Source organism: Epinephelus lanceolatus, chromosome 9 (genome assembly GCF_041903045.1).
Source record: "Epinephelus lanceolatus isolate andai-2023 chromosome 9, ASM4190304v1, whole genome shotgun sequence".
Lineage (NCBI taxonomy): Eukaryota > Metazoa > Chordata > Actinopteri > Perciformes > Serranidae > Epinephelus > Epinephelus lanceolatus.
The window spans coordinates 14,896,979-14,910,827 of NC_135742.1; the positions used below are offsets into that span (position 1 = coordinate 14,896,979).

The following is a 13,849-nucleotide window of genomic DNA, read 5'->3' on the forward strand; positions in this document are numbered from 1 at the left end:
CAGGACAGTAAATCTAGAGGCAGCTCAGTTTTTACACTGTGACATGGGGACTTAAGTCTTAATTTGTTGCCTGCCGAATCCCCTGGTCCAACAGTTCTACAACTGTGGCCTGGTTCCAGGGTGGCCTCATCGCTTTTACGTGCTTGCTAGACCTGGATTGTTTCCACAGCAAATGAAAGGACTAAAGTGAAAGTCCATATCTTTCTGTCTTTCTCCCAGTCCCTGTCTCTGTGCTTGGACTTTAGGTTTAGGGTCCTTGTATTGTATTTTTTGTTGCCATGGATTTTTTTAAACTTGCATTCTTTTTCTGCATTTGCTTTCAAGCCCTGCTGCTGGTTCTGCATGGGCACACGCAGACCAACACAATTACTTTAATTGTGGCTAGTTTTTCAACTACAAAATTTGAGACAGGGAGGTCGCCAACAGTTTCAACTGCCTCTCCTTATTGATGATTGGCTAGCTGGTCTAAGCCGATTGCCCCTCTGCTTGTATTTTTAAAAACAAGAGGAGTAAAGAGGCAAGTTGAAAACAACACGTTGAACAACGGCAACACGCAGCCATTGTGAGATGTCTCTTGCAGTTTTTCTTGCTTTTGTTGACTTCAAGAGCAACCTACCTGTGTCCTTGCTGTAGATTCGTCCACAGCACAACAGCACTACAGTGCTGGAGAATAATGGCGACTCATGCAAGGATGAAAATGATCCAGAGTCTCGCTCCACTTTATCTCTCAAGACAGATTCTGCAATTTACATTGTAGAATCTGTCAGCAGCCCTGTGTGGGGGGCTGGCTGGCTGGCTTTCAGTTTGAACGATGCTGCGCTTTAGCCAATCACAATGGAGGGGGTGTGGCCGAGACATGCAGGTGTCCCCAGGAAATGTGTACCTACAGAAACAGCAAGCTCTGCATCCATAGCGATCCCTCCACCAAAAACAGTCTCGTCAACGTGAAATTTTTTTTTTTTTTACAGTTACAACATGATTGAGCTAACTGGAGTAGTTTCATGTCATATCCGACAATGGGAGGCTTTTAACAGATGACATCCTGATGTTAGCTTTGCTAACTGTCCCTGTCAGCTGCAGCCACTGATGCTCTCTAGACATCGTGATTTCCCCAAACTGAATAAATACCACACATAGCAACACAAAACTGCTTTGCTAGCTCAACCATGTTGTAACTAAGATATCCACTGGAAAAAATATTTTATTCACGGACCGTTTGAGTTATTAACTTATTTTTATACAGTCTGTGGTTATTACAGACACTGCTAACGGCTAACGTTTACAGCTATCGGTTAGCCCAGCTAATCTACGATAATCATGTTAATTACAAAACGTGCACACAGAAATAGTAACGTTTGTTCAATCATTGTGTTTATAGACTTAACAAACATCAGATTAGTCTACACGGTGATATAGTGACGTGAAACGTGATATATAGCTAAACTCTGCTGGTTTTCTACCCTAAGTATTTGTAAACAATACGGCGATTCCCTGGGGGCACCACCGGAAGTGAAGGGCATGAGCGATTGCCGAGGCCCCTGCACTTCCGTTAGTCAAAAAACTCTGGGCTGTGCCTCCAGAGGTAAAGGAAGAAATTTTTATTTATTTATTTATTTATTTTACCGATGGATTTCCAGATTGCGCTCCACTTAGTAACTGTTCCGAGCTTGACAATGAGAAACATAGCGACACCAATGTCTACAGGTTGTTAGAAGTTTGCCATCTGGGCTTTCTGTCAGACTGGGATTTCTTGGTATTGGTCAGGCAGTTAATCATGGTTTGGGTTGAAATGAATAGTTTTCTGCCAGAGAGCGATGAAGGCAAACTTTGCTCTTGTGCACAACACTGATTCCATTAAATTCTGTAGCCATGCAGGAAGCTGACAGCAACAGTATGCTATGTTATATTCACAATGGGATGCTAGATGTTGTGTATATCCAACAAATAACACCAAAATGTATTTCTTTGGGGCAGCACATAGCCTAACAGAAAAAGTGTAAACAAAGGAACGTTAGCCTTGATCCGGGAAATGATAATTCATGTCATATGTCAGCTTTACCACAGCGTTGGCACAGAAATAAGGAGAAAGCAAACCTGGCTGATGGTAGTGATCTGACAGGCTAACTCCTCTAGATATGGCTATGAATTAGCTGGATGGTTAGCTATCATTTTGCTAACATTAACTAACCAACCCTGACTATATACAATGTAATGTGTCCGTGAAGATTGTGACACCAGTCACCCTAAAAGTTTCCTTCTGAGTATAGACTAGCCAAGCACATAGCATATCTAAGTATAACAGGAAAGGGGGAAGTTGATTAAGATACTGTCAGATTCCAAGCTTGCTCACCTTTGATTAAAGCACAAAGCAAAAAGGGCGGGATTTAGGTATGGTTAATTGTTGATGGTGCAGGGTTTGCCAAGCTGAGCCCTTCATACTCCTCTCTCTGTGCTGTGCCACCTGTTAGCCGTCCCAACTAAATTCAGAAGGAGGTCTTGAAGTCCTCACTTCATGTAGTCTGGAACCAAAAGGTGGTAGTGTCATGTGCCCCACCAACAGGTAATACTTTCACTTAACAGATGATCAGGTCATTATCCACCTTGGGTAAGGCTCAAGGACAGTAATCCCCTTCAGATGCAAACCCTCAGGTCCATTGCCGAAGGTGTTACAGCCTTGTTTAAATAGGCTTTAGGTTTAACTTGTTAGCCAGTGGGCTGTTTCATTTGACACCTCCCACAGTTTGTGGTGCAATGTTTGTTTTTTCACAGACTTCCCAAGTGTTCCTCTCTTGGGGACCTCCGGGCTTTCGCATGTCTTTAAGGCTCTTTAGGTAAGCCGGAAAAGCAAACAAAGGCATATCTATTATATGGTAAGTGGATCTCACATTACCCTCCCATTTCAATGCAGTCGCCAGTGTGGGACACTTTCCAAGTGACTGATATTTTCACAGGGGCTAACATGTCAAGGGATGGTGTAATTGATTGTCTTGGATATTTGAGCATGCCACTTTCCCTCGTTCAGAGACCCCCTAATGCTTCCTTCTCCAGTTATATGGCTTACTCATGTGGTGAGGTTTTGACACATGACAGTGAAGCAGGGTAGACATGTGGTCATGGTACATATTAGGACAAGGGCATTGGAGGCCATGTCCTCCATTTTATGAGGCACATGTATTTTAGAGCTAATACTAAAAAGTCCCCTCCAAAATACCTCATGACTAAATACATATAAAGATGCATTTATTAAGATGTTTGGCTGCTTTCTGCTGCTTTTCCCATAGGTCACTTTATGCACACATGCTCTGAGGTAGCCTTTGAACAAAGGATGTTATTTTTGTTGCGATGGGGCCCCTGCTGAAGTTTATCCAAATGAAAAGCTCAAGGCTAAAATCAGTGGTTCTCCAATGAGTTTATTGAGTAAAGCTCTCCTTGCTCCACAGAGGAGTTTTGATAGTTGCCTGCAGGAAGGCAGTGTTTGAAGGATAACCTATCTGACTAAGTCTTTTTATCAGCTTCTCTTTCTGTTTTGGCTTTTTTAAAACATGGCTGAGAGGCAAAATCTTCTCAAGTGAACGTTTCCTGTTCTTCCTTTTATGATCTTGTTACTTAAACAGGGAGAGTTTATTAGTATTATTTGATATTATTGAATTTAGTTTCGATATTTTTCTCAGACTTTTGGATCCTGAGGCAACTGCAAGAGCCAGACTTGACAAAAAAAACTTACCCTAGATGAGAAATTGAGAGTTGACATCGCAGGTCATTTAACTTTCTTTTACGATACCGATCTGCCGTAGCTGTGTATCCAACAAACCTGACTCTGTTACATCTGGCTTTGCTGTTAACCTCTGCAAGAATGCTAGAACTGACTCTAGATTTCCCAAATACGCACACATAGCGCAAGACCAGTGAACCACAGTCTTTTTATCAGAAAGATCCTGAACATGGCATGTAAACTGAGTGTACTCAGTTGGCTTGGACCTCTGCCATGTCACCCTTGAGGAAGGCACTTAACCTGAATTACTGACTGAATTACTGAACATGACTATAGGAAAAATACAGGGTACAGATAAAATAATGAGAATGTTCTTTGGAAACTTACTTCAGTTTTGAAGTTAATAAATCATGTTGCAAAAACGATAAAGGTGGGTCATGTAAGGCTGCATGGAAGTTATCATTTGTCAGCTGCCTGTGTACTTTAAATGTCTGTGTTATCGTTTGCACAAAGGCTGTTTTTGGCATGTACTGTCAATAAGTCAGTTTCTCTCAACATTTTAAATAGATGAACAGTTTCTTTAAACTGTGACAAGTATAATGTAAAGAATAGATGGTTTGTCATCTTTTGAGCTGTTTTTCTTTCTTAAATCTTAAGCTTAGAACAGTTCACCCCCCAAATCAAAAACACATATTTTACCTCTTACCTGTGATGCTATTTCTTGAACTAGATAGTTTTGGTGTGAGTTGCTGAGTGTTGGCGTGAACGGCCATAGAGATATCTGCCTTCTCTCCGGCATAATGGAACTAGATGGCACTCGGCTTTTGGTGCTCAAAGCGCCAAAAAGAAAATACATTTGAGAAACTCAAGATAATCCACAGACCTTGTTCTGAAAAGTTTCATGTAGGAACTATTTTCTTTCTGCTGCATTACACCCACCAACCGAATCACTGGGCAGAAAAAAGCGTGCATCTCTTGCTAGCGTCTCATGCTGTCACGAGCATGAGCCTCTCGTCCTTGGGTAGATGCTCGCTTCCTTCTGCATGGTGATACAGTTTGTGGATGTACTTTAGTAGAAAGAAAATAGTTTCGACATGAAACTCTTTTTTTTTGGCGCCTTGGGCACCACAAGCCAAGTACTGCTAAATTTGAGAAAAGGCAGTCATCTCTGTAGCCAATATCTCTAACACTTGGCAGCTCAAACCGAAACAATCTAGACTGATAAATAGCACTACAGGTAAGAGGAAAAATATGTTTTGTTTTGTTTTGTTTTGTTTTAATTTTGGAGTGAAATGTCCCTGAAACTATAAATAACTTCCTACTCTGTGTACACTTAATAGCTGTACTGATTGGCGCCTTGATAGAGAAGCACAAGAAGAAAAAGCAAGTTGAGGAAAAGAATGAAAAAAGAAGGAATTTAACTTCAGCTCAGATTGTACATGAAGTGATTTTAATACAGGTTTTTTATTTGTTCGTCTATACAGCCTATAATTTAAGAATATATAAGCACAATACCACCTGCTTTCTACTTTGAATCCTCAATTTTATTTTTAAACTGAACACCACTGCAGAATAGAGGATATCAATTTTTGAAGAATAAAGATTTGTCAGGGGGGTTTCTCACATATATTCTCTTTTTTTTTTTTGCCTATGTCTGCCTCCCTCATGTGTTTAGTTGGTCAGGAGGCCAGAGCAGGGCTCTGCTGGCAATAGACATCCGCCAAAGCTCTTTTTATTCTGCCAGGATATCCTCTTGACATGACATGATGCCAACAGTGACCATCGCATGTAGTAATCTGGCATAGGTCAGGAAGCAGCTGGATGCACGTGCCATGCATGCCGAGCCGCTGTCTTAAGGAGCCTGAGGTAGGCTTGCCAGGGTTGGAGCTTAAGCTTAGCCGACTAGCTGTGCAGCCACTCCCTGCAGACACTGGGTCACAAACTGTCAAACCTAACGATATACCTTTAATGAAGTGGTATTTCCTTTAACTTATTTTCCAAAAAGTAACAGCCAAATTGTCTCTTTTAATCAATGTGTGCAATTTAATCCAAAAGCTGAAAAAATGTATTCTGTCAAGAGGAAGCTTAGTCTTGATGGCCAAGTTTATTTTGGTTTCTCTCCCGCAAATAGCCTAGATACTGATAGATACGGATTTCCTATCGTGATTAAAGAAGTACGTAGAAATGCCTTCATGAGCACTTTTCAATCCTGACCAACTTGTCTCTCATCTCTTCCTCATTTAATCATTTGATCAGTTGCATTCTTAAAACACCAATTTACATTTTCCATCATCAGTCAATTTATCGTCAAACCTACTTACATATTTCTGAATGCAGGTAATTGTTAAAAACAACCACAAGCCATGATTTATTAAAATGTTTTCTACTTTTACCTTCAATTTTTACCTTCTTTGTGCAAGAATGCGTCAGATGTTGGTGCTGGTGGCCAGTTTTTCATGTTTTATTTTTAAAAGAATTACTTATAATTTGATCATTTGTTACACGAAGATAAAGTTGCTTCCATATACAGAGTTGTGGCTTATTGGAAACGACAGTGTGTTCTAAAAGTAGATCAAGACGTATCAGAATATTAACAGTGTTTTGGCTTTTTTAAGGCTTTAAACATGATACAGAATCCTGGGCAGGAGAAACCAACTACTCTTTCACCTTGCAAGTTTCAGTTGTTATTAAAATGGAATGATACAGTAATGTTGAACATTACTGTATGCAGTTAAATGTAAAATCCAGCCCATCCAAGTTCTCAGATATTGCTCTGTCCACTCTGCACTTCGAGTCACTAGAAGTCACTGTAACCTTTCAGACCTGTTGCCAAACACTTGTGCTTTTCTTGAGTGTTATGTCTCTCCTCCTGGTGGCTGGAGTCCAGCAGCAGGAATACAGTTGACACAGGTGATTACAGATTTTTTGACACCCTTATGCATGTATAAGCCGCTTTCTCCCATGCACAGGGCAAGTCCCCTGGTCTGTATGACCTAGAAGAAGCTAGACTGGATGACCCAGTGGTCATCCTAGGAGCCATCTGGCAACCCGCGTCTTGTGTGGCTTACCCTTCCCACTGCCTCACGCAATTCCTTAAGCAAGCATAAGTGTGCTTAGGAGGACTTAATCTCAGAGAAACTGGTTTGGGCCACACTGTTGACTGCCAGTGTGGGTGCACCCGGCTGTTAGGTCATGGGGTTCCTTCAGTCATGTAACACTGAGACAGCGTTTTTGCGATGTGTCCCGTCTGCCCCTTGTGGAATTGCAATCTCTGGATTTGATGTACCCTTTCAATGAAACTTGGCCCCTTATGAAGGTGTTCATACCATTAGGTATTAAAGGAGCTCTATATGATATTAAGAGCACTAATATAGCAACAAACATCTATTTGCTATGTAAGGATGTAGTGGAGTTATAGCTGCTTGAGCAGAGAATGGAGTCACGCTCCCTTTGTGTGTGTTTAAATCTGAGCTGCTCTGTTTGTTGTTGTGGTAGACAGTCTGGCAGAACATTTATGTTAGTGCATGTGTGTATCCCACTGGCTAGCTAATCGCCATCGCTCTGCACTGCTTTCATATGGCAGTTACCGCTGATAATGGGACGGTGTCATTGCAGGGTCCATGTCATTGGTCCGACAGCCCATTGGTTCGACATCCCATTAGTCCAACTGTCCGCGGTGCTGAACGGCTCGCGGCGGGCGTATGGTGCGCCGCGGCCGGCTCTGGGTCAGCTAGGAAAGGCTTGAGGCAGAGCAGGCTCACGGCTTATGTGTTTGTCACTTTCTTTTTCATTTTAACCCACACCATGATCTTTTCCTGACCCTAACCAAGTGGTTTTTGTGCCTAAACCTAACCAGACCTTAAGCACAGGGCATCATGATGATTTCGGAACGGACTTCGGAACAATGAGTTTAATATGGTCAGAACAATGGGATGTCGAACCAATGGGCTGTCGGACCAATGGGCAGTTCCCATCGTTGCAAAGGTGTGGCACCGACTTTCTGGTTTATCCCTGGTTAACACCGTTGGCACTGTAGCCATTGTTAGCATTGTATTCACTGTTAGCATCATTAGCTGTTAGCTGCCAGCTCCACCACCTCTATCTTGAGAGCCATATCCAGAAAACCTGAATCATAGATTCGCTCTGAATGTTGTTTTGAACTTCTTTAAGTAAGTGGGAGATTCTTTGGAATCTCGAGCCCTTTTTAAACACATTCCTCAATACTGTCGCACACAAGATCTGCCATTGCTTTTTTACACTGAACCACCAACGCCAGCATAATGCTGCTCCAGTGTGTGATGGTAGATAGCATGCTAGCGTTCTGGAAGCAAAAGTGGCAAGATGTGTAGCACAACAGTGTCTGTGTCTTCTGCTAGCTTCAAGGCCGAACAACAATGCTCCTCCATTCATTGTTTGTATGTTTTGTAAAGAATGGCGAGGCGGCATACTGGCACACCAATCCCTCCTTAACCTGGCTGTATAGAAGGGGTTTCAGCCTACTTGTCTTTTCATGACCGCACAACTGTAAAGCTGCTCTAAAAACCTAATAAGCCATCTGGTATGGTTGGTAAGATCAGTTGTCCGGTCATACTGAGGATAGAAGGTATTCGCCACACTGTCAGATGCCCCTGGGTGTGTTCTGTTGGCCCGCGAGGCAAGGAGGGGAAGCGAGAGAAGCTTGAGCCTGTCTGCACTTGCACAGAGGTCACTGCTGGCCTTTTGACTGTCTGCCAGTGCAGGGGCCAGAGTCTTCCAGAAGAGGGCCTTGGCTACAGGCAGACAAGTGAGCCAGCCAGCCAGACAGGCAGCCAGCCGCATCGTCTGCAGTCTAGGTCTGGGGCTAGAGCCTGGACTAGGGCAGCTCAAGTTACCCAGACAGATTTGTTAACACTGTTTGGGTCCGCTCGGCTTTCTAGCCAGGCCTCTGAGCCAAACACGGCTGAGGTGACTTAATCTGTCATTAAACTCACATTACACCCGGACAGAGACTCGGCTCAGGGGCAGAGACAGCGCTCACTCTCCCACTCACTGGCATGGCTGGCTGGATTTGAGCAGACACAAAGAATACCCCCTCCTCCTCCTCCTCCTCCTCCTCCCCCCTATCCTCTTCATGCCACACACCATGGCACAGCTAGACAGCCCAGCACGGTCTAGACGAAAGCAATTTCACTTGAAGTTGAAAAGTCATTTGACTGTGTGACGGTCACCTGTGTGGATCTGGTGCACTTTACAGAGTGTACAGATGACTTTGATTCAGAATATTGAGGTTATCTGCGATTTTGATTTGCAGAAATTGTTCAATCATCAATCCTTGTTTTATATTTGCAGAAATGTGTAGAAATACTATCCAACGCTGAACAGATTGTGAGTGAAGTTGTAACGGCTGGTCGTATAATGCTTTTAATGGCTTGACAGCTTTGGTATTTCTGCTGTGATTGATAAATGTCCCCTTTACAGTCTGTGTCCTTTTACAATGTGAAAACCGTATAACGATAATTAGGACCAAGAAGAAAAGGTCTACTTTGTGGTAAATGTAGAGTCAAGTTCTTCATCCTTTAACAAGGAAGATAACTGAGGATAAAGCATTTTAGATTGTAATATTGTCTGTCATGTTTCCAACAGAGCTATGATTTGAGTTTTGATTTTTGTTTAAGTATCTTTCTCCAGATGGAGCCCAGCCCGTATTGGTTTACAAGACACTAACAACAACCAGGATGGCCACATGACCAATCATAACATACAGTTACACATATTCAAAAAGAAAACATGTAAAAGCATTACATTTCCATAACAGTGTTCCTTTTCCTAGTGTCTTGCCGAGGCAAAAATTTACTAATTAAAGCTATGAAAATTTTATCCATATACTATGATGGACAACGGATGATTATTGCAGCATTCGTTGTTGTTACCGGATCAGTGCGACAGACACCTTTACAAACAAACATAAAACTGTCAAACTGAACATGAAAATGACTAAATCAGTATCCATGGTGGGAAAATGTAGTTTCATTGCATCAGTGACACTGGTAGCATCGCATTTCTTTTTCTCAGAGCTGCTGACGGTACATATTTGTCTTTGTACGTTCTTTACTGGCGATCAGACAAACAGGAGGAGATGGCTGAACTCCGCTCGCATCGGGCAAGCAAAATTGCTTCCATTGCTCTCCGCTTGGAAATGTCAGAAACCCTAACAACCTGCAGTACCTTGAGTGGAGGTCTAAGACATTGTTTCCCTCTGCTGAAATTTGTTTTTACCTAACAGCTGGTTCTGGTTCTTCCCCCCAACCTCACCGCATCCCCACTGTCATGAGCAGCCAAGAGCCAACATATGAACTTTATAATCAACTGTTACAAAGAGCAGTGCCAAGCCAGCAAGCTGCATATTTCCCAGAGAAGAAGATTTTGATTTAATTTAGTTTTATTCTATTTTATTTATTTCTTCAGTTTGGTTGCATTCTGGACACAAAGCTGTGTTTGGACAGTTTCATAGCTGTGTCTTTGTGTGTTTGTAAATGATTTTGTTAAGAAAACACACTGTGCATGGAAAACTAGTTGCAGTATGGATAGGAATGATACTCGGGGTTCTTGCTTGTTTTTGTTTTTACGTTTTTTGCCTCTGAAATCTGTGACACAGCATTCAGTCCAGGGCCTTTCTCACACTTTCCTTAAAATGATAATTCTGGTTCCCACTTCTGGTCTAAAACCATTCCCAAACTTTTTAATGGAGGTTGTAAAATCTGTGTTTTTTTGGGTCCCACCAGTTATTAAAGCACAAGATAATACCATCTGCTTTCTCCCACATGTTTGGAGATGTTTTAGTCATTAAAAAAACCTGGTCTGGCATTTACTTGACATAAAAACCTGCAGACCACTGACCCTAAATGATGCATGGTTTAGAGACTTGTGATCTATCTGTTGCTTTAAACATTTATAAAATAATGAATATTTATTTGAACTTAAATGTGAATCTGACTAAACAGGACCCCTTATACTAATGAGTTAACACTGAATGTTTTGACTGACCATGTTCTCTATTTTTGCCAACAGGTGAAGAAGTACTTCGAGCTGGAGCCGCTGGCCCGAGGGAAGCGCTGGATCCTGGAGGGCAGCACCACCGACAACTTAGAGGCCGTGAAGGAGAGCTTTGGTCAGTTCATTAGCCTGTTGGAGGACAAAGACACAGAGCCCGCAAGGATATGATGCTAACGCCGCTAATGCTAAGAGACATTAGTGGCTGACGACAACGAAACACCACATCCTGCTGGTGCCCATGTACACACACATACCCACTCACGCACAGACACAAACATGCACACACGATAAAACACAGCAGTTGTCGGCCTCTCCGTTCAAGAAGTGTATTGTATGTTATTCTCCCTTCACTTTGCTCTCATCTTTCAAACTAGAAGAGTGTGTGCCACTACAGCCCGTCAGAGGAAAGCTGCCATTAAAACCACCCAGTGTAAAGCCAGTTGTCAAGAAAAATCATTGAACTTTGCCCGAAATGGAAATCTTGTTTACTGCTGTCTGCACCATTGTGATTAAACCAGCGGCACGTGGGACATGTGGCATTCCTTCAGTCATCAACGGACACTTACACACACATTCTCACCCTAACACACACACACACACAGTCACACACAAAGTGGAGCCCAGGTTGTCTGTAGATATGTTTAACATCTCCAGTAATTACTTTACAGGATGTTTGGGTGGGCTCAGTTGATGTTCTTTCCACTGAGAAGTACTGTATGGCTGTCAAGTGTGCTTCTCAGTTTGACTCGCTAACAACGAATGTCGTTGTGTGATCGGAGTCCAAAACCCTGTGTTATGTACAGTAGTTACATATCGGTGCGTTACACTGTGTCTGAAAATATAATCTGAATAGTGTAGTCTGAGTATCTCATGGAGTATTATGTACATGCAAACAGGCATATTGCTGTGTACCCTCCTGTGCAGCCATACACAAGTACTACTAATCATGTGACTTAAGTGCTAGATGACTTTATGGAGACCATGTGGAGGAAGTGGGAACAAGTCTGAATGCTTTTATAAATGTGCAACTTAGGATATATTTTATAGCTCTGTATGTTAATCTCGTAGAGCTACGTTCGGATTTTTTATAACTCATACCACACTTATGAATTCTTTCAAATCAAAGACCAAAAAAAAAGAAGAAAAAAAAAAACATTGATGATTGACGGGGCTGGCCGAAGCCACGAGGTAGAGAAGTGTGATGGATTTAGTTTCATTTCAATGTTCAGCAAATGTTTGTTTTTATTTTCTGTATTTTTTTTTTCCTTTTGAATTTGACATAATCCCTCTCTCAACACCGGCTAGCGACTCCAGTCTCCCATCAGGGTGGAATACAAACTCTATCAATCAGCCACAGCAACAGCTGCATCTGACAAGTCCCTGTCCGACACCCTAATGCCTTCCAACTGTCTGTGAAGACCCCTCCCTGTCTGCTGTTTATCGCGGACCCCCACCCCACCTCATCCCAACCAACACCACCCCTCCACTCCAGCTCCGCTCCCTGTCCCCATTACTGCTCGGTGGGGCTTTTTATCCCAGATGCCAACGTTGAGCCCGGCTGCCCTCGTGTGGACTCCACACCTCTAAAATGAGTCATATTCATTCTGTCACAGGTGTGCTCGTCCCCAAAGATGTACTTCAGTAACGGATAATGTTCACACCTCCTCCATGCGTGCTTTGTATTTCTGTTGCTGTTGTTTTGTTCAATATTTTGTCAGGTTTTTAGAAATTCAATCACCTTTTGTACCTGACGTCAGCTCTGCCAGGTAGTTTTTTACAGTCTGGATGGATCGCTGCATTCGCTTGAATGCAAACTAAATCTGTCATCGGACTTTGCATATCATCGGCTCACACATAGGTTTTAAAATATTAACTACAATCTCTTTTTTTTTCTTTTTGTATTTGTTTTTCAATCATGCGTTTTGTCTAAAATAGCAAGTAAAAGTTTTAAAAATGAAAAAATTGTCTTAGTCGTTATTTACACTTTGATCTCTTTTGCTTGTTAAAATGTTGAAGTGAAATATTTGATATATTATATTGGCACAATAAATGCTATATTGTCTTTATTTTCAGTGTTTTACCTTAAAATGGGAGTATGGATGACAGTTTATAGGTTTGTTAAACCGTATGAATATTTTGTAGTATAATCACTGAACTGTGTAGCTAATGTTTGTGAAAGTAGAATTTCAGTCAGACCAGGTATGGATTAGAAGACTGCATTCTTAGGTCTGTTTTAGGTAGATATTCGCACAAGATAACATCCATACTTCACGTATTACCATGAAAAGTGTGATGAGTTGAATGTTTGCATATGTTTCTGGAAGCATTTTCTTCACAATGTCTCGGATTTGTGATTTAAGGTGACCTGTGGAAATCTGAGACCTTGGAAGATAATCGGGGAAACGCAGATGAGCCGGTTGAGGTCGAGCCAAAGTTTAAAGAAAAAAAAAAAGAGCACTCAAAGTCAAAGTGGAGCAGCTGAGGAAAGTTTTGAGTGGAAAGTTAACCAAGTGAGACAGGAGTTCCTAATAAATATACTCTACTCTGTGCTACCTCTGCCTCCCCTTTTCTTCTCCTTTTGCCCTTCTTCCCTCTCTTTCAAATTAACCGTGTGGCTTTAATACAATGTGTGTCATGCAGGTTGCCCTGGCGACTCTTTGATCCTGTTTTCCAGTCTCTGCCTCTGGGGCAGACGTGCTTCTCTTCAGTCTGCTGCACACCAGCTCTGGAAGCTGCTGCAGCCCTGAGACAAACCATGGGCTGCTGCGCTCGTCTCGCTCCCCCCTTTTTCTTCCTGTCGCTCTCACTTTCTCCCTGTTTTTTTGAGCCCTCACTATCTCTCTCTTCTTGCCATTTTTTTTCTTCCTCTCTCAGGTTTTCTCCATCTCTCTGTCTCTCTCTTACTCGCTCTGCTTCCCTTTGGTCACGCCAAAGCAGCCCTCCCTCAACATGGGCATCCAGGATGCCCAGGGGAAGGGAAGAGGCCAGGACCTCAGCGAAGCAGCCCTCCCGGGAGAAAAAAGGAGAGAGGCAGGGGACCTCTCTTTCTTCCACTCCTCCTCACTCTTTCCTTCTGTCTGCACACTTGATTTTATTCCCCTGAAA

The 13,849-nt window shown here is 42.4% G+C and overlaps 1 protein-coding gene across 2 annotated transcripts in view; it reads left to right on the forward strand.

Annotated features, from left to right (window-relative positions):
* LOC117252498 (ADP-ribosylation factor-like protein 15) overlaps positions 1–11,868 on the forward strand; it is a 130,218-nt gene extending 118,350 nt beyond the window's left edge. For both annotated transcript variants that reach the window (XM_033619463.2, XM_033619462.2), the window contains exon 5: positions 10,760–11,868. In XM_033619463.2, the coding sequence (XP_033475354.1) occupies positions 10,760–10,912 (153 nt within the window). In that variant the 3' untranslated portion in view covers positions 10,913–11,868. The remainder of the gene's footprint in view (positions 1–10,759) is intronic.
* Positions 11,869–13,849: the final 1,981 nt, after the last annotated feature.